General features: G+C 40.4%; 1 protein-coding gene across 4 annotated transcripts in view; it reads left to right on the top strand.

Annotated features, from left to right (window-relative positions):
* The first annotated feature begins 1,145 nt into the window (after positions 1-1,145).
* Positions 1,146-18,016, top strand: part of BTBD3 (BTB domain containing 3) — a 39,609-nt gene continuing 22,738 nt past the window's right edge. The window contains exons 1-2 of one of the 4 annotated variants that reach the window (XM_059037414.2): positions 1,146-1,325; positions 7,802-7,940. In XM_059037414.2, the coding sequence (XP_058893397.1) occupies positions 7,835-7,940 (106 nt within the window). In that variant the 5' untranslated portion in view covers positions 1,146-1,325; positions 7,802-7,834. The remainder of the gene's footprint in view (positions 1,326-7,801; positions 7,941-18,016) is intronic. The other 3 variants (XM_067011902.1, XM_059037417.2, XM_067011901.1) reach the window with 3 other exon arrangements.

Below are 18,016 nucleotides of genomic sequence, written 5' to 3'. Positions count from 1 at the left end.
ATTAATTAAGTATAAATGTATTCTCCCAGGACCAAACTCATGTTAAAAGAAGCATTTAGTGATTGTAGCTGTACATTTTAAAGGTCTAATTTATCCACTAATAAATATTTACCAAGGATGATGATCTAATCTAATGAAGTAGGTGTCTGTCATGAGAAACAACTCTTTACACCCAAACAGGCACTGACAAAAACTAGGGAATCCTGTCCTTCACAATCTCACAATCTCTGAAAACGTTTCCATGTATTCTATTTCTGATGCCAACACTTGAATTCAGGACCCTTCTACTTCTACAGCATTTCACTGCTAGTCTTCACCTTATATTCCAAAATTCTGCATCTAATCAGACCGCCAGAAACACCAGACCCTTCTCCCTCACACCTTTAGTATTTATCAGTTATCCACTAAAAAAAGCTGAAAATTTGAAATGAAGCATCAAAAATCTTTTCCAGACGAGCTTCAAGTACCCTTCCAGCCACCGTTTTGGCCCTTCACTATGAAAAACACATTCCGATTAAACTTGTCCCCAAGAAGGTTCATGAGCTCATATATTACTTGATTTTTTTTTTTTTTTTTTTTTGCAGTTTCTGCCTTTGCTTTGACCTTTCTCCCAGGTGAGCTTATCTTCTGATTCCATCTCTTACCCTTCCAGGCTTCTCAAAGTTTTCTATCACCCCAGCCAGAGGCAACTCTCCTTCCCCAAACTACTTAAGAGTGTAGTTAATGTTTGCAGTTTCAGGTACTGGATGATCTCTATTTATGCACTTTTCTCATCTGTTCAAAAAGAGGGCTGGATTCAGTGCCCGAAAAGGAATCCAAAAGCCAAATGCAATCGGTTCACCATTACCTGAGGATGCCCTGTGTTCTGCACAAAGGCTCTGCCAAAGTAGGTGCTCAATAAATATTTAACACCTTAATTGACGAATGATACAGAGAAGAAAACTGCAACTTGTGGGACAACGGCGAACTTGCTTCTCAACGAAGGGTGACTTTTGGCCCTCTTCCACTTCCCTACGTTTCACAGGTCCAGGGTCACAGCCCACTACGGCACCGGACCCGGTGCCCAGGGAAAGGCACTACGCATGCCCGGTATCCAGGGGCGCCTCCGGGCGCGCAGCCCGCTCGGCCCCGCCCCTCCCTCGCTCGGGTGCGCGCGTGCGCGGCCCCGCGGAGCGTGCCCTGCGTGCGGGTGCCCGCCGAGCCCGCCGGGCGCTGGTTCCCCGAGTGCCCGGGCCGGGGCCTAAGGAGCGGGCACCGGGCCGGGGCAGCGAGCAGTAAGCAGAGCAGACGGCGGGCGCTGCCTGAGGTGACAAGAACAGCGAGCGGTGAGTGAGGGGACCTTGAGCGAGCGGGCGGGCGCCTCCGCGCGTGCGCAGCGTCGGACCGCCGGGCCAGGGGCGCGCTCCCGGCCGCGGGCCGGAGGGGCAGAGCTTGGCTGGGCAGGGACGGAGCTGCCGGCCGGAGACGGGACAGGGGTCATGGGGGCGCCCGGATCCCCCGTCCCGGCTCGAGAGGCGCTGGCCGCGCGGTAGGGCTTCTGGAAGAGCTCCAGGCGGGACGGTGCTGGCCCCGCGCGGAGGTCCTGGCGTCCGGGCCCGAGGGCAGGGTTAGCTGCAGCTGAGGACGCCGGGGAGGGGCGAGGAGAACCCCCCGGGGCTCCTGCCGGCAGTACGAGCGCTCGCTGAGTGCGCGACCCCCGGAGGTGGCCGAGGTCCAGGGAGGGGGCGCGGCCGAGCAGCCTCGGCATCGGGCAGGTGGCGGGGCCGCGCCCCTCGCCCGAGGAGGCGCGGGTTGGAAACGGGAGCAAAGTTCCCCGGAGCAACTTTACTGGGGCGCAGCCTGCGGGTCCCGACCGACACCCCGGCGTTCGCCCAGCCCTGGTGGCCGCAGGACCCCCGCGAATCCTGGTGGGCTTCTGCGGGTTCAGTTTCCTTCTGGTTCTGGAGCTCGTCCTCCAAGTTCTGAGCTGTATTCACTGCCAATTCGCTCTTAAAATAGATGTGTAAGTTTGGTGTTTCGGTAAGAAGGATATTTGCTCTGTTGGGAAGAAATGGCTTATATTGCCCGTTTGTTTGTTTGTTTGTTTTATCCCAAAGAAAGTATTGTTAGGGTATACCGGGGACTCCTATTTGTCAAGAAACCTATTGTCCTGTGTGTGCTTGGAGAAAGCCAGCTGATTTCTATTATTAGCCGTAAAAAGACAAAGGGAGATAACTGTGCTTTCTTTTTTCCTTTCTTTCTTTCTCTGTCTCTCTTCTTTTTTTACCCGTTGGTTTAAATACTCTCCGCCACCTCGCCAAATCTTGGACTACTGTAGTTCCCAAAACTGGCTGCACAAAAGGATCACTGGAGAGTTTTAAAACTCTGCTCAAAATTGCACCCCAGACCAATTAAAACACGGTGTGTAGTTTATAAAGTTCCCTCGGTGATTCCAATAGTGCAGTAGAGTTTGGGAAGCATAGGTTTAATTTAAGAAAGTCAAGATTTTAGTTTTGCGAAGTAGCATTCAGTTTGTAACTGATGGGATGAAACCCTGGCTTCGTTTTCCATAGACAGGAACTCACAAAGAGTGGTTTGTTCCCGCCGGGAAGGGAGGGAGGGAAGCGTTTCTAATGATTCAAACTTTAGCTGAACTGTATAATATGACTCCAGCGTCCAGACATTGTTCTAACTGGTGTTTTGAATTTCTTTTGGGCGTGTTGAATTTCCTAGTAGTAAGCCCACCTTCCTGAACCCTGCTGCACCGAAGGGGCTTCATCTTCTTTTAACCCCCTCTCAGCCTTCCTCCCCCGTTTCCCCTCTTAACCATCCCCCAGCCTCTGGGAGGATCCCCTCCCCCAACATGTACCGACTCTAAGGGGTGACTGCAGGTTACCATAGCAACGGGTCTTCCAGGGGAAGTGGACGGGTCTACCTTTGGTTTTCTAAATAGGACTCTTCCTTTTCTAAAGATTTTGAATGACCCTTTTCAGTTCTTGGCCTCAGCTCAGGTAAGGGTGAGTTCACGCAATTCCACTTTTTCTTTCTAAGTAATTTCAGAATTATTTATTAATGCTGTTGTTTGGAGTGATAATGCTAGCAGCTCTGCTGTTCTACCTTTACCAGTCTTTGCACTAAGAGCTTGTGTAACGAAGTTCCAAAAGAAGTGGAAGCGACTTTTTTTAAAAAATGGTTTTTCTTTGGGGCACACAAATCTGCGAAGTATATGCATCATTTTTCTAAACTCCGAAGGCATATTTAAGAAATTTAAAAAGTGAAATATACTCCTATATCCATGCAAAAACCTTTGCTAATTTGTGGCCCAAAAATGTCATTGTCAGTTTGTAAATTGTTTCGTTCCTAGAAAGTGCTTTGCCATGATTCTTTGCAAAATGCTAAACCACTTGTAACGTTATACTTCGAAATAACAAAGGAAAGGCACAGTTTGTCTGCAGATTCAACCACTCCTTCCCTTCCCCAACACACACACATCCAAACAAAGATAATTTTTTTTAATGTTCATTCTTTTATGTTCAAAAGAGGTATTCCACAGCCAACTAATTCCAGTTTACCTTTCAAGGAACTCTTAAAACTGTTCCACACAAAATAGTACAGACATATTTACGTGTCTTTCAGGCTTTTTGTTTTTATGAAACCTTTCAAACTTTACTGTGTAAATAATAATCAGAATTTGATCAGTCAATTCAAAATGCTTGTAGTATAGTGACTCCCAGCATCTATTGGGGATTGCAGAGGTTTTCTTTACTCTTGTGTTATGTGCTAGTTAACTTTCTGGTTATCAAGCAGATTCCATAAGGCTAATTTTCCCCATTTCACTCTGAGAAGAGAATAATAGTGGAAAATCCTCTAGTTTGATGGACCTTGTAGTTCAACAGTAATGCTGTGCAGCTAAAGCAGTAACTGCTCACCTAATCTTTTCATTCCATGTTTAAAAATTGAGGCCTTCTAAGCATCTACAGTTGAGAATTTCTATACTTTCTATGGTTTTTAAACATTTTAGAATGAAAAGCCATTGTCCTTGTTGTAGACATTTTGGGAATTACCAATAAAAGTTAAAAAAAATAAAAATCACAGGTACGTCCAGAAATAATCAACTGTTCATGGGATGATATGCTTCCATTTGTCCCATTTTATTTGTCTGTGTATATATACTTTTAAGGAAAATTGGCACTTTAATTTCATTTGTATTTTTAAATAGTGCCTTTTCGCTTAATATGTCACAGACATTTCCTATGCCCCTAAATCTTCTTTGAAAATAAGATTTTTAATGATGGGTATGCTGAAGTTTATTTAGCTAGTTTTCTTTTTTTTGACATATTTCCATTTTCAGTGTTTGGATGTATGATATTCTGGTTACAAATCCTAGCTTGGCCACTTCTGATCTAAGTGACCTTAATTACCTAATTATTTGATTGTGCTTCCTTTATCCATAGAATGGGGGTAATAATTGTGCTGACAACATAGAGTTTTGGAGCAATGGAATGAACCAGATAGAGGAAGGTCTTCAACAGAGTCTGGCAAAGGATGTAGGCTCAGAAAGTAATAGCAGACACACAGGCAGAGCTGGGGTAAATGCCCTTGTCTGAAAGTCTCACTGTCTCTGACTTGCTCAGGCTAGATTTATAGCAGAATTCCTGGGGCAGAGGTGAACTCTTTTATGACTCTTGAGGCCTGTTGCCAAATTGCTTATGCCAGAACACGTCGATTCCCTTACACACTGAACGGTCTTTCCATAGTGTCAGCACTCCAGTGTTTAATCTTTCCTTATCTTCTATAAAAATGTGGTCTTATTTTAATTCATTTTTTTTTTTGGTAACTAGTAAAATTAGTAATTTGCTTTTTATTTGTTCATTTTGCCTTCTGAGAGTTGTCCAGGTACTTTGTTCATTTTATTGTTAAATGATTTTTAAAAATGATTTAAAATATCTTTTAATATAAAGAGATAATATATGTATAATTAAATATTCTATATATATTATATAACATGCTCTCAATATAAAGAGCATATAATATAAGTATGCTCTTAATATAAACAGCATTGTGCCTTTATCATATTTGTAATTTTTTTTTTCCTCCACAGCTTATTATTTGTCTTTTAATTTACTCTATGGTGTTTTCCAAAACAGGATATTTTTACTTTTATGTAGTCAGCTCTCTCCATCTTGTCCATTATGACTTTTCCTTGTAAATATTTACGTTTGAGAATATAAACAGAGGTGAGGTAAATGAAACAAAAATTTTGGAAATATATTAGATTTGTACATTTAGTTCTATATTAGCACATGGATGTGAATTGTTTTACAGCACCTTCTCCTGAGCCAGTCCATCTAGTCTACCAGCACCATCTGTTAAACAGTCCATCATTTCCTCATTGGGTTGTGGTCTTCCCTTTATTATATTTTAAGATCTTGACTAGGTTTTGGTTCTGATTCTGTTTTAGATCTTACTCATTTATCATTGACCTCTTATCTTAATCAGTGTTAATTATTTGTAAACGTACACTTAGAATATATAGAAGTATCTGCTAGAGGAAGTCACTCAGTTCTTTTAAAAATCATAATTATAGTCATCTATCCTTTCAAATAAAAATTATGTTACTATCTTTATGCTAATACATGCACATAATTAAAATCTAAGAATAATAAAATACTTATTGTGAAATAAGTGGTCGCCTATCTCTCATCGCCCTCCACCCATCCCCTTAGGCTCCTCAGTGCCAGTCTTTTGACTGTTACTGGTTTCTTTTGAGTTTTTCACTGGGACCACATACAAGGTCTTTTCCTGTTGGGCTGGTCAGAGGGTGGTCATCAGGCAGCACCCTGCGCTGAGGAAAGGGTCCAGCTGCCAGTGTTGGGGAGACATCTGGCTGGAGTCTTAGCATCCTCTTCACTTTGGGGAAGGTTCTGGTGCTCTCACAGTCCAAATACTTAACTGTTTTATCTACTCTCCCAAGAATCAGTCTCCAGTCTTGCTGGGCTCAGGCAAGGACTGTGGGCCAGAGTTCCACAGCCAGGAGGTGGGAAGGGCATCCGGGAAGTAAGGCTGCTAACCTTATTTTAGCCCGCTGCCCTTTCTCCAGTTTTGAAGCAAACTGGAGTGCTTCTCAGCTTTTCTCACTGGTGGTGGAGCATTTCACTCTTAGGTCTCCTGAGTTGCTACTTGTCCATCTGCTTTCCACGTCAATGATTTTGTTGTAATTTCCACTACAGTTCTTTAAGTCCTTGCACCTTTGTCTTCTGGAAAGAACTCTTTACTGCCATTTTTGTGGAGTTTAGAGAAAGGATGTGCTTGAATGTTTTGTTAAACGTGCCATCTTAACCTGGAATGCTCTACAGATGAATCCTTAGAACTGAGAAATATCCGGTTATTTTGGTTCGTTGGCAAGACTGTCATGTACATGTAAAGTTGTCAGTGTTTCTCTGAAGGGATGTGAAAAGTTATACAGACCTTTTGTCTCTTAGCAGAGGTGTTTTGTTTGTTTGTTTACTCTTTATATAAGTCCTAATATTTATTGTTAGGGTTCTTCTTAGGTATTTATGTTTTTGTTGCTGTTGTGATGGGTTCTTCAAATTGCCTATTGCTGGTATAAGATGGTTGTTGATTTTTATAATTATATTTTATAGTTGGTTCTTATTCTAAGAGCTTTGCAGTTTATTCTCTTGGGTTTCATAGTTACATAATGACACTTGTGTCTACTTCTTTCTAATAATTATATCTTTTATTTTGGTTTTATGGCAGGCTGCACTAGTGTTAGCATTCTGGAACATTATAAAATACATCTGGAACATTATCAAATAGTAATGGCAGTAATGTGCAACTTTTGTTCTTTAATAGGAAAAACAGTAGTACAGTATTGGCTTTTGTTTTATCATAATTCTTCATAAGGACAGAGGAAATCTATCTTTTTATTTCCAATTTACCTAGAGGTATTTTTATTATTATTTTTTAAGGGATAAGAATTGAATGGAATTCAATTAGCAGTAATCTGTTAATAGGAATTAGCATATTACTGTTAGCAGCTACGGTTTATCACTGGTATTTCTTAACAGATCTACTGACTTGAGTCCCAAATATTAAACTGGAGTAAATTCTTCCTTTTGAATAATTCTTTAGAAAAATGAATTCAGTTTGTGACAAAATCAAAAGATAACATGACATTCAGTGCATATTCATGTCTTCTGTGGTGGGGGCTGTGTGGGATACAGTCACCAGGGCTTTTTCAAAAGAAAATATTGTAAATTGCAGAATCCAACAATCAATTCTCATCTTTACTCTTGGCAGCACTTGATATAATTGGTCATTGTCTCTTTTGATTTGACTTCCTTCATTTGATTTTGAGGACACCAGTCTCCTGCTTTTCCTTCTGTATCACTGGCTTTTCAGTCATTTTTCTTTAAATATGTGTGGTTTTTTGTTTGTTTGTTTGTTTTCACACCAGCCTGTTAATTTGGAATACTTCAGGGCTCAGTTCTTGTGGGACTCTTGTCACAAACAATTGTAAGATTTTAATAAAGTGCCATGTAGCTCCTTTAGACTTCCAATGTATATTTCCAGTTGAAGTGGGTCTCTTAAACTCCTGATGCATATATATCCAACTACTTTTTTGACTTCTTCACTTGAATATGTAAAATATACTTCAATTTTAAGGACTAAAACGGAATTTCTGATCTTCCTCTGCAAACCTGCTCTCCCTGTAGCCTGCCCTATTTTGGTGTTGGGGTAGCTCCAGTTTTTGGGTTATTAAAGCCAGAAACCTTGGAATCATCCTGACTCTTCTCTTTCTCTCCTACTTTACCTCCAGGCTGTTAGCAGATCCTGCTGCTCTATCTTCCTGATGTATCCAGAATCCTGTCTTCCAAATAAATCCAGGAGTTCAACCTCTTTTCTCACGTCTACTGCAAGCACCTCCCTCCAAGTCTCCAGCAACTGTTGCCTGGATGGTATGCAGTGGCCTCTCCTTTCTTCTTCCCTGCCTTCCTTTAATATGTTACCGGCCTAACAACCGGAGTGATCTTTTTAAACCATAGGTCGCATATGCTTAAAACCCTCCTCTGGCTTTCCATGTCACTCAGAGTAAAAGTCGGGATTCTTCATGATGATTCACAAAGCCCAACACCTTCTGGTTACCAAGACCTCTGACTTCCTCCCCACTCCTCTCCCTGGAATGGAATGTTCTCCATTCCAGCCATCCTTACCTCCTTGCTGATCCTGGAACCCTCCAGGCACATTCCCACTTTTAGGTCTTTGTGCTGGGTTTTCCTTCTGCCTGTAGTATTTTCTCCCCAGATGCATTTCATGGCCAGCTCCCTCACTGCCTTCAGGTCTTCACTAAGCTACCACCTCCTCTGTGATGTCTGTGCTGTTTACAGTTGCAAACTGTGCCTGGTATCCCTCTTGGAATGCTTTACGTTTTCCTTTCTCAATAGCATCCACTACCTTCTAAATTACTGTATGACTTATTTATTTATTGTTTATTTTTGGTGAATTCTCCTTTCCTGTCCCTGCTAGACAGTAAGTTCTATGTGGCCAGGTATTTTATGTTCCATGTGGCCAGGTACTTTATGTCTGTTCATTCATGTGTCACAAGTGTGTACATAGAAGATGGGTCAGTAAATGTTTTTTTGAATAAATTAACATAGTCTGCCTTCTCCATTTTTTTTCCAATGACTTTTTCATAATACACTGTAGTCCTTTGGCATCTGTGGATCTAGCATTGGTGATTTAGCATCCCATCAGCAATGGGGAGGTTGAAGAACATGTATAATTTATAATGGATATAATAATACAGAGAGTGGTTATGAGGATTAAATAGGATACTGTCTGTAAAGAGCTAAACTGTGCCGGTGTGTAGGAACAGGTCACTTAACTGTCAGAAAGCCTTAGCCAACTGACCTGATTCACATCAGAATGATGTGAATTGAATTCTAGAACTTGCTCTCTTTGGATTTCAGTTTTTTAAGCAACGGGTGGGCAGTGGCAGTGGCTTCACCTTGGGAACATTTCAAAATACAGGGAGCCTGAGCTCCCTGGTAAATATCAGTGATGTGCTCTTCCTTTGTTTATTCTTTAACCCATCTGTTAAAGTGGAATGCAACCACTTGTTTTCTCCTTTTGTGCTTTCTTGCTGTTCAGGACATCTCCCCATCTCTCAGTCTCCTTTAAGTCCTTTTTTCCTCTGAGGGTCTAGCTGAAATAAGTTCTTTTATAAGGTGAGTTTGAAATCCTTCAGAGGCACAGAGAAGCACATAGTTGAACATGATATTAAATCCACAAAGTTCAAAGCTCTCAGGCCTTTAGCTTCAGTTCCCTGGACAAACATGTGTTGTGGCCATCCCTGCAGCGACCATCAGAGCCATCTTTTTGCCTACAGAGTTTCTAGAGTCTCCTTTTGTGTCCTTTAAATCTGAGAATATCTCAGAAGCATCAGCCTTCCTCGCCTCTTTTGATAGAGCAAGAAATATTTGTATGCTTTTTACTGTGGCAATTACTGTGCAAATAAGGTGAGTCATGTGCCAGAAAAAGATGATTATTTTAGAGATTGTGAAGGCAGCCAAAGAATAGACAATAAACCAAAACCACGATGTATGTATCTCTAGAAATGTGTAAACCCGATGCCAGTAACCCGAACACAAAAATGTGAACATTTTCTTCAATTTCTAATTTTTTTCCTCAAAAACTGTCTAGTTACTTAGTTTTTTAAAAATCTACTTAATTTTTCTCTAATAGTATATGAGCAGGGGAGGTCCCCATATTCAGAGAGTGTAAACATTTTAGCCTCAGTTACCATACATATTCCAAATAAAATTTCACAAGCACCACATTCTGAATGATTCACCTGATGCATTTGCCTTGTCTTTGAAGATGGGATCCTTGTATTTGTGCTTTGTTTTTGTTTTGTTTTTTTATTTTTTTATACAGCAGGTTCCCATTAGTTATCCATTTTATACATATTAGTGTATATGTCAGTCCCAATCTCCCAATTCATCACACCAGCACCCTACTCCCCCGCCACTTCCCCCTTTGGTGCCCATACGTTTGTTTGGTGCCCATACGTTTGTTCTCTACATCTGTGTCTTAATTTCTGCCTTGCACCGGTTCACTTGTACCATTTTTCTACGTTCCACATACATGTGTTAATATACGATTTTTGTTTTTCTCTTTCTGACTTACTTCACTCTGTATGACAGTCTGTAGATCCATCTACGTCTATACAAATGACCCAATTTCGTTCCTTTTTAAGGCTGAGTAATAGTCCATTGTATATATGTACCACAACTTCTTTATCCATTCGTCTGTCAGTGGGCATTAGGTTGCTTCCATATCCTGGCTATCGTAAATAGTGCTGCTGTGAACATTGGGGTGCATGTGTCTTTTTTAATTATGGTTTTCTCTGGGTATATGCCCAGTAGTGAGATCGCTGGGTCATATGCTAATTCTATTTTTAGTTTTTTAAGGAACCTCCATACTTTTCTCCTTAGTGGTTGTGTCACTTTACATTCCCACCAACAGTGCAAAAGGGTTCCCTTTTCTCCACACCCTCTCCAGCGTTTATTGTTTGTATATTTTCTGATGCCCATTTTATCTGGTATGAGGTGATACCTCATTGTAGTTTTGATTTGCATTTCTCTAACAGTTAGTGATATTGAGCAGCTTTTCATTTGCTTCTTGGCCATCTGTATGTCTTCTTTCGAGAAATGTCTGTTTAGGTCTTCTGCCCATTTTTGGATTGGGTTGTTTGTTTTTGTAATATTAAGCTGCATGAGCTGTTTATATATTTTGGAGCTTAATCCTTTGTCCATTGATTCGTTTGCAAATATTTTCTCTCATTCTGAGGGCTGTCTTTTCATCTTGTTTGTAATTTCCTTTGCTGTGCAAAAGCTTTGAAATTTCATTAGGTCCCATTTGTTTATTTTTGTTTTTATTTCCTTTACTCTCCAGGAGGTAGATCAAAAAAGATCTTGCTGTGATTTATGTCAAAGAGTGTTCTTCCTATGTTTTCCTCTAAGACTTTTATAGTGTCCGGTCTTATATTTAACTTTCGAATCCATTTTCAGTTTATTTTTGTGTATGGTGTTAGGGAGTGTTCTAATTTCATTCTTTTATATGTAGCTGTCCAGTTTTCCCAGCACCACTTATTGAAGAGACTGTCTTTTCTCCATTGTATATCCTTGCCTCTTTTGTCATAGGTTAGTTGACCATAGGTGTGTGGGTTTATCTCTGGGCTTTCTATCCTGTTTCATTGATCTATGTTTCTGTTTTTGTGCCAGTACCATATTGTCTTGATTACTGTAGCTTCGTAGTATAGTCTGAAGTCAGGGAGTCTGATTCCTCCATCTCCGTTTCTTTCCCTCAATACTGCTTTGGCTTTTTGGGGTCCTTTGTGTCTCCATTTCAAGTTTTAAGATTTTTTTGTATTAGTTCTGTAAAAAATGCCATTGGTAATTTGATTGGAATTGCATTGAATCTGTAGATTGCTTTGGGTAGTATAGTCATTTTCACACTATTGATTCTTCCAAACCAAGAACATGGTATGTCTCTCCATCTGTTGGTATCATCTTTAATTTGTTTCATCAGTGTCTTATAGTTTTCTGCATACAGGTCTTTTGATTCCCTAGGTAGGTTTATTCCTAGGTATTTTATTCTTTTCGTTGCAGTTGTGAATGGGATTGTTTCCTTAACTTCTCTTTCAGATTTTTCATCATTAGTGTATAGGAATGCAAGAGATTTCTGTGCATTAATTTTGTATCCTGCAACTTTACCAAATTCATTGGTTAGCTCTAGTAGTTTTCTGGTGGCATCTTTAGGCTTTTCTATGTATAGTATTATGTCATTTGTAAACAGTGACAGTTTTATTTCTTCTTTTCCAATTTGTATTCCTTTTCTTTCTTTTTCTTCTCTGATTGCCATGGCTAATACTTCCAAAACTACGTTGAATAATAGTGGTGTGAGTGTACATCCTTGTCTTGTTCCTGATCTTAGAGAAAATGCTTTCAGTTTTTCACCATTGAGAATGATGTTTGCTGTGGGTTTGTCATATATGACCTTTATTATGTTGAGGTAGTTTCCCTCTTTGCCCACTTTCTGGAGCATTCTTATCATAAATGTGTGTTGAATTTTGTCACAAGCTATTTCTGCACCTATTGAGATGATCATGTGGTTTTTCTTCAATTTGTTAATATGGTGTATCACATTGACTGATTTGCATATATTGAAGAAACCTTGCATCCCTGGGATAAATCCCACTTGATCATGGTGTATAATCCTTTTGATGTGTTTTTGGATTCTGTTTGCTAGTATTTTGTTGAGGATTTTTCCGTGTATATTCATGAGTGATACTGGTCTGTAGTATTCTTTTTTTGTAGTATCTTTGTCTGATTTTGTTATCAGGGTGATGGTGGCCTCATACAATGCGTTTGGGAGTGTTCCTTCCTCTGCAACTTTTTGGAAGAGTTTGAGAAGGATTGGTGTTAGCTCTTCTCTAGTTTGATAGAATTAACCTGTGAAGCCATCTGGTCCTGGACTTCTGTTTGTTGGAAGATTTTTAATCACAGTTTCAATTTCATTACTTGTGATTCGTCTGTTCATGTTTTCTGTTTCTTCCTGCTTAAGTCTTGGAAGATTATACCTTTCTAAGAATTTGTCCATTTCTTCCAGGTTGTCCATTTTATTGGCCTAGAGTTGCTTGTAGTAGTCTTCTTAGGATGCTTTGTATTTCTGTGGTGTCTGTTGTAACTTCTCCTTTTTCATTTCTGATTTTATTGATTAGAGTCCTCTCCCTCCTTTTCTTGATGAGTCTGGTTGATGGTTTATCAATTTTGCTTATCTTCTCAAAGAACCAGCTTGTAGATTTATTGATCTTTGCTATTGGTTTCTTTGTTTCTATTTCTGCTCTGATCTTTATGGTTTCTTTCCTTTGCTAACTTTGGGTTTTGTTTGTTCTTCTTTCTCTAGTTCCTTTAGGTGTAAGGTTAGATTGTTTATTTGAGGTGTTTGTTGTTTCTTGAGGTAGGATTGTATTGCTATAAACTTCCCTCTTAGAACTGCTTTTGCTGCATCCCATAGGTTTTGGGTTGTCGTGTTCTCATTGTCATTTGTCTCTAGGTATTTTTTGATTTCCTCTTTGATTTCTTCAGTGATCTCTTCGTTATTTAGTAACATATTGTTTAGCCTCCATGTGTTTCTTTTTTACATTTTTTTCCCTGTAATTCATTTTTAATCTCACAGTGTTATGGTCAGAAAATATGGTTTATATGATTTCAGTTTTCTTAAATTTACTGAGGCTTGATTTGTGACCCAAGATGTGATCTCTCCTGGAGAATTTTCCACACGCACTTGAGAAGGAAGTGTAATCTGCTGTTTTTGGATGGAATGTCCTATAAATATCAATTAAATCTATCTGGTCTGTTGTGTCATTTAAAGCTTGCATTTCCTTATTAATTTTCTGTTTGTATGATCTGTCCATTGGTGTAAGTGAGGTGTTAAAGTCCCCCACTATTATTGTGTTACTGTCGATTTCCTCTTTTTTAGCTCTTAGCAGTTGCCTTATGTATTGAGGTGCTCTTACGTTGGGTACATATATATTTATAATTGTTATAACTTCTTGGATTGATCCCTTGATCATTATGTAGTGTCCTTCCTTGTCTCTTATAACATTCTGTACTTTAAAGTCTAATTTATCTGATATGAGTATTGTTACTCCAGTTTTCTTTTGATTTCCATTTGCATGGAATATCTTTTTCTATCCCCTAACTTTCAGTCTGTATGTATTCCTAGGTCTGAAGTGGGTCTCTTGTAGACAGCATATATATGAGTCTTGGGTTTTGTTTTTTGTTTTTTGGTTTTTTTTTTTTTTGCGGTACATGGGCCTCTCACTGTTGTGGCCTCTCCCGTTGCGGAGCACAGGCTCTGGACGCTCAGGCTCAGCAGCCATGGCTCACAGGCCCAGCCACTCCGCAGCATGTGGGATCTTCCCGGACCGGGGCACAAACCCGTGTCCCCTGCATTGGCAGGCAGACTCTCAACCACTGCGCCACCAGGGAAGCCTGAGTCTTGTTTTTGTATCCATTCAGCAAGCCGGTATCTTTCAGTTGGAGCATCTAATCCATTCACGTTTAAGGTAATTATCGATGTGTATGTTCCTTTACCATTTTCTTAATTGTTTTGGGTTTGTTTTTGTACCTCCTTTTCTTCTCTTGTGTTTCCCACTCAGAGGTTCCTTTAGCATTTGTTGTAGAGCTGGTTTGATAGTGCTGAATTCCCTTAGCTTTTGCTTATCTGTAAAGCTTTTGATTTCTCCATCAAATCTGAATGAGATCCTTGCAGGGTAGAGTAATCTTGATTGTAGGTTCTTCCCTTTCATCACTTTAAATACGTCCTGCCACTCCCTTCTGGCTTCCTGTCGAGAAATCAGCTGTTAACCTTATGGGAGTTCCCTTATATGTTATTTGTCGTTTTTCCCATGCTGCTTTCAATAATTTTTCTTTGTCTTTAATTTTTGCCATTTTGATTACTATGTGCCTCGGCATGTTTCTCCCTGGGTTTATCTTGTATGGGAGTCTCTGCGCTTCCTGGACTTGGGTGGCTATTTCGTTTCCCATGTTAGGGAAGTTTTCAACTATAATCTCTTCAAATATTTTCCCGGGTCCTTGCTCTCTCTCTTCTCCTTCTGGGACCCCTATAATGTGAATGTTGTTGCATTTAATGTTGTCCCGGAGGTCTCTTAGGCTGTCTTCATTTCTTTTCATTCTTTTTTCTTTATTCTGTTCCGCAGCAGTGAATTCCATCATTCTGTCTTCCAGGTCACTTATCCATTCTTCTGTCTCAGTTATTCTGCTATTGATTCCTTCTAGTGTATTTTTCATTTCAGTTATTGTATTGTTCATATCTCTGTTCTTTAATTCTTCTAGGTCTTTGTTAAACATTTCTTGCATCTTCTCAATCTTTGCCTCCATTCTTTTTCCGAGTTCCTGGATCATCTTCACTATCATTATTTTGAATTCTTTTTCTGGAAGGTTGCCTATCTCTACTTCATTTAGTTGTTTTTCTGGGGTTTTATCTTGTTCCTTCATCTGGTACATAGCCCTCTGCCTTTTCATCTTGTCTGTCTTTCTGTGAATGTGGTTTGAGTTCCACAGGCTGCGGGATTGTAGTTCTTCTTGTTTCTGCTTTCTGCCCTTTCTGTATTTCTGCTTTGTTAGTGTGACGATTCATTCTTTAAGACTTACCACTGCTACAGTTTATTTTATTTTGAACTCGAAACAGTCAGTACTGTTGGCCAAGACTGAATGGAAAGCATTGATCTGCCTTTCTGCTGCTGAATTGCACAATATCCCTTAGTTTAGGTTGTTAATGGATAGCCCAGTTGGAAAACATACCTTGTTTCTTATAGTTCTACAGCTGGGCTGAGGACCTGTGTAAGTATTTGTTTTCATTGTGAAGATTTTTTTTTTTTTAATTGCCACCTTTTCTTGTATTATTCAGTTTTTTGGAAGTGGTGATCTTGCCTACTCAGCACCAGCAAACACACGTACTCTGTAGTGAGGGACTGAGTTTGGCCTTCAGGCATTACACTGTAGGTCTCTGGAAAGACAGCACTCACATCTAGACCACCACATATTTTCATACCTTTGTTTATGGGACATGTATTGGCAAGTCAGGTGTAATAGTCAAACTACATTTAGATGTGTTTTGGGGGACTTACCGCGGAATCACCTACATTTCCTAGGAAGTCTAGAAAATGACTAGAACTAGGGTTCTAGAACCCTAGAACTAGGGTTCAGCAGGCCTCTCTTCTTAAAATAATCTTACTGTCCACATTAAAACCGTGAGGGGCCCAGAAGCACCTCCTGCTCCAGATGAAGGTTCAGATGCCTAACCTGCTGTTCTAGCTGTTGCTTCCTCTTTTGCATAGCCCTTTTCCCCACCCCCATGTAAGACACCAACCCAGGCAGGGATGCATCCCAGAGTGCTCCCTCCCTGTTCCTGGTTTCTTCCCTCACCCCTCCTATAGCCTCAGGAGATGAGGTGAGTATGAGCTAGAAGCTTGCCCAGCTGCTGGAACGGGAAGGGCAGTCACTCCCACTCCCACTCCCTACCAGTCTCTCTGCAGACTTCCCACCCCTCCCCTGAAGGATTTCAGCACATATTTCAGTAAATGCTGTAGAATATCTTTACAGGAATTAATACATTTTCTAGTTAATTTAACACTATTCAACAAGTATTTCTTTGGGACTTATGGGATCAGCCCATGCTTACCTGAAATTCTGGGTTACTTTATTACCTGCTTTCTCCTGTCACTGTCGTGAAAGACTCCTCAAAATGCCAAAATCAATCCTGAACTCTGAGCTAGTGTACAGCTCCCGACACATTCTTAGAATCGTCACCAGCCAGTGTTGTGCTCACCCAGGTGGGTGTTTGTTAAGGATGTCAATGCCTAATGGTGTTTGGGTTGGGTTATAGGAAAATCAGATGCTTGAGGTCAGATCAACCAGTATTTTGATTTTACAGTCTTTCCATAGTAATATATAATTAATGTAAGGTAACTAGGAGGATCACAATCCTACTAACATGCACAACCTCTAAAATCGTTTCAAGAATGAAGCTGAGGAAGTGTTTGAACACCAGTTTTTTAAGAAAAGGCAATTTTTAGGGCTTCCCTGGTGGCGCAGTGGTTAAGAATCCACCTGCCAATGAAGGGGACACAGATTTGAGCCCTGGTCCGGGAAGATTCCCACATGCCACGGAGCAACTAAGCCCTTGTGCCACAACTACTGAGCCTGTGCTCTAGAACCTGCAAGCCGCAACTGCTGAGCCCACGTGCCACAACTACCTAAGCCTGCGCGCCTAGAGTCCATGCTCCGCAGCAAGGGAAGCTACCAAAATGAGAAGCCTGCACACTGCAACGAAGAGGAGGCCCCACTTGCCGCAACTAGAGAAAGCCCGCACGCAGCAACAAAGACCCAACACAGCCAAAAATAAATACATACATAAATTTTTTTTTAAGCAATTTTTAAATGAAAAGTCACTGCTGTATTTCCTTTGTCTGGACTTCTTCAAAGTCCTAACCTAGACTTTATTTCCAACACACTAGTTTCAATTACTTCTTCTAGAGGAATATTTTGATATTACATAATATCAAATACTGTACTATATAGAAATGGTATATAGAAAGATACTAAAATGGTGTGTTGGAGGGGGAGGCAGTTTCTATCTAATGTGTCTCTAAATGAAGGAAAAGAGTGAACAAATTCTCTCATGTTGGCAGCTGTGCTTACCTTGCAGAAGTTGCTACTTCTCATTTTCCTATAGCAGAGAGCAAACTATCAGAGAGAGAAACTTGCTTCTTTCTTCCTGGTTTATATGAAGCTAGAGACAGTTGTCTTCTCAAAGTTCAATTAAATTTTTCTCTTAAGATCTTCAAAGAAGGTGTCAATTGATATATCTTATACTTTGTATTTGAATTTTCTGAGGTTGAAGTAAAGCTAAGGTGCCAAACAATGTAATAGAACAAATAGAATATTAGCTCCTTGACTGCTGTTAATTTTTTTTAAGTATTTTTTTAAATTAGTTAATTAATTTATTTTTGGTTGCGTAGGGTCTTTGTTGCTGTGCACGGGCTTTCTCTTGGTGCAGTGAGCGGGGTCTACTCTTCATTGCAGTGGCTTCTCCTGTTGTGGAGCACGGGCCGTAGGCACACAGGCTTCAGTAGTTGTGGCACATGGGCTCAGTAGTTGTGGCACACAGGCTTAGTTGCTCCATGGCATGTGGGATCTTCCTGGACCAGGGCTTGAACCTGCATGGCCCTGTGTTGGCCGGTGTATTCGTAACCACTTGTGCCACCAGGGAAGCCCCAACTGCTGTTAATGTTTTGTGTCAGAGATTGTCATTTTCTCATATCCTCCATTCTGTCTACCTAATGTGCAAAAAAATGGTTGAGAATTATGCTCTGAGAATTAATTATTATTTTCTAGTAGAGTAGAACCAAAAAGCAGCTATGTGTAAAACCTAGCCCTGATCA

The sequence above is a fragment of the Kogia breviceps genome, chromosome 14, assembly GCF_026419965.1.
Source record: "Kogia breviceps isolate mKogBre1 chromosome 14, mKogBre1 haplotype 1, whole genome shotgun sequence".
NCBI classification, from domain to species: domain Eukaryota; kingdom Metazoa; phylum Chordata; class Mammalia; order Artiodactyla; family Physeteridae; genus Kogia; species Kogia breviceps.
This window is presented reverse-complemented; position numbering and strand designations above follow the sequence as displayed.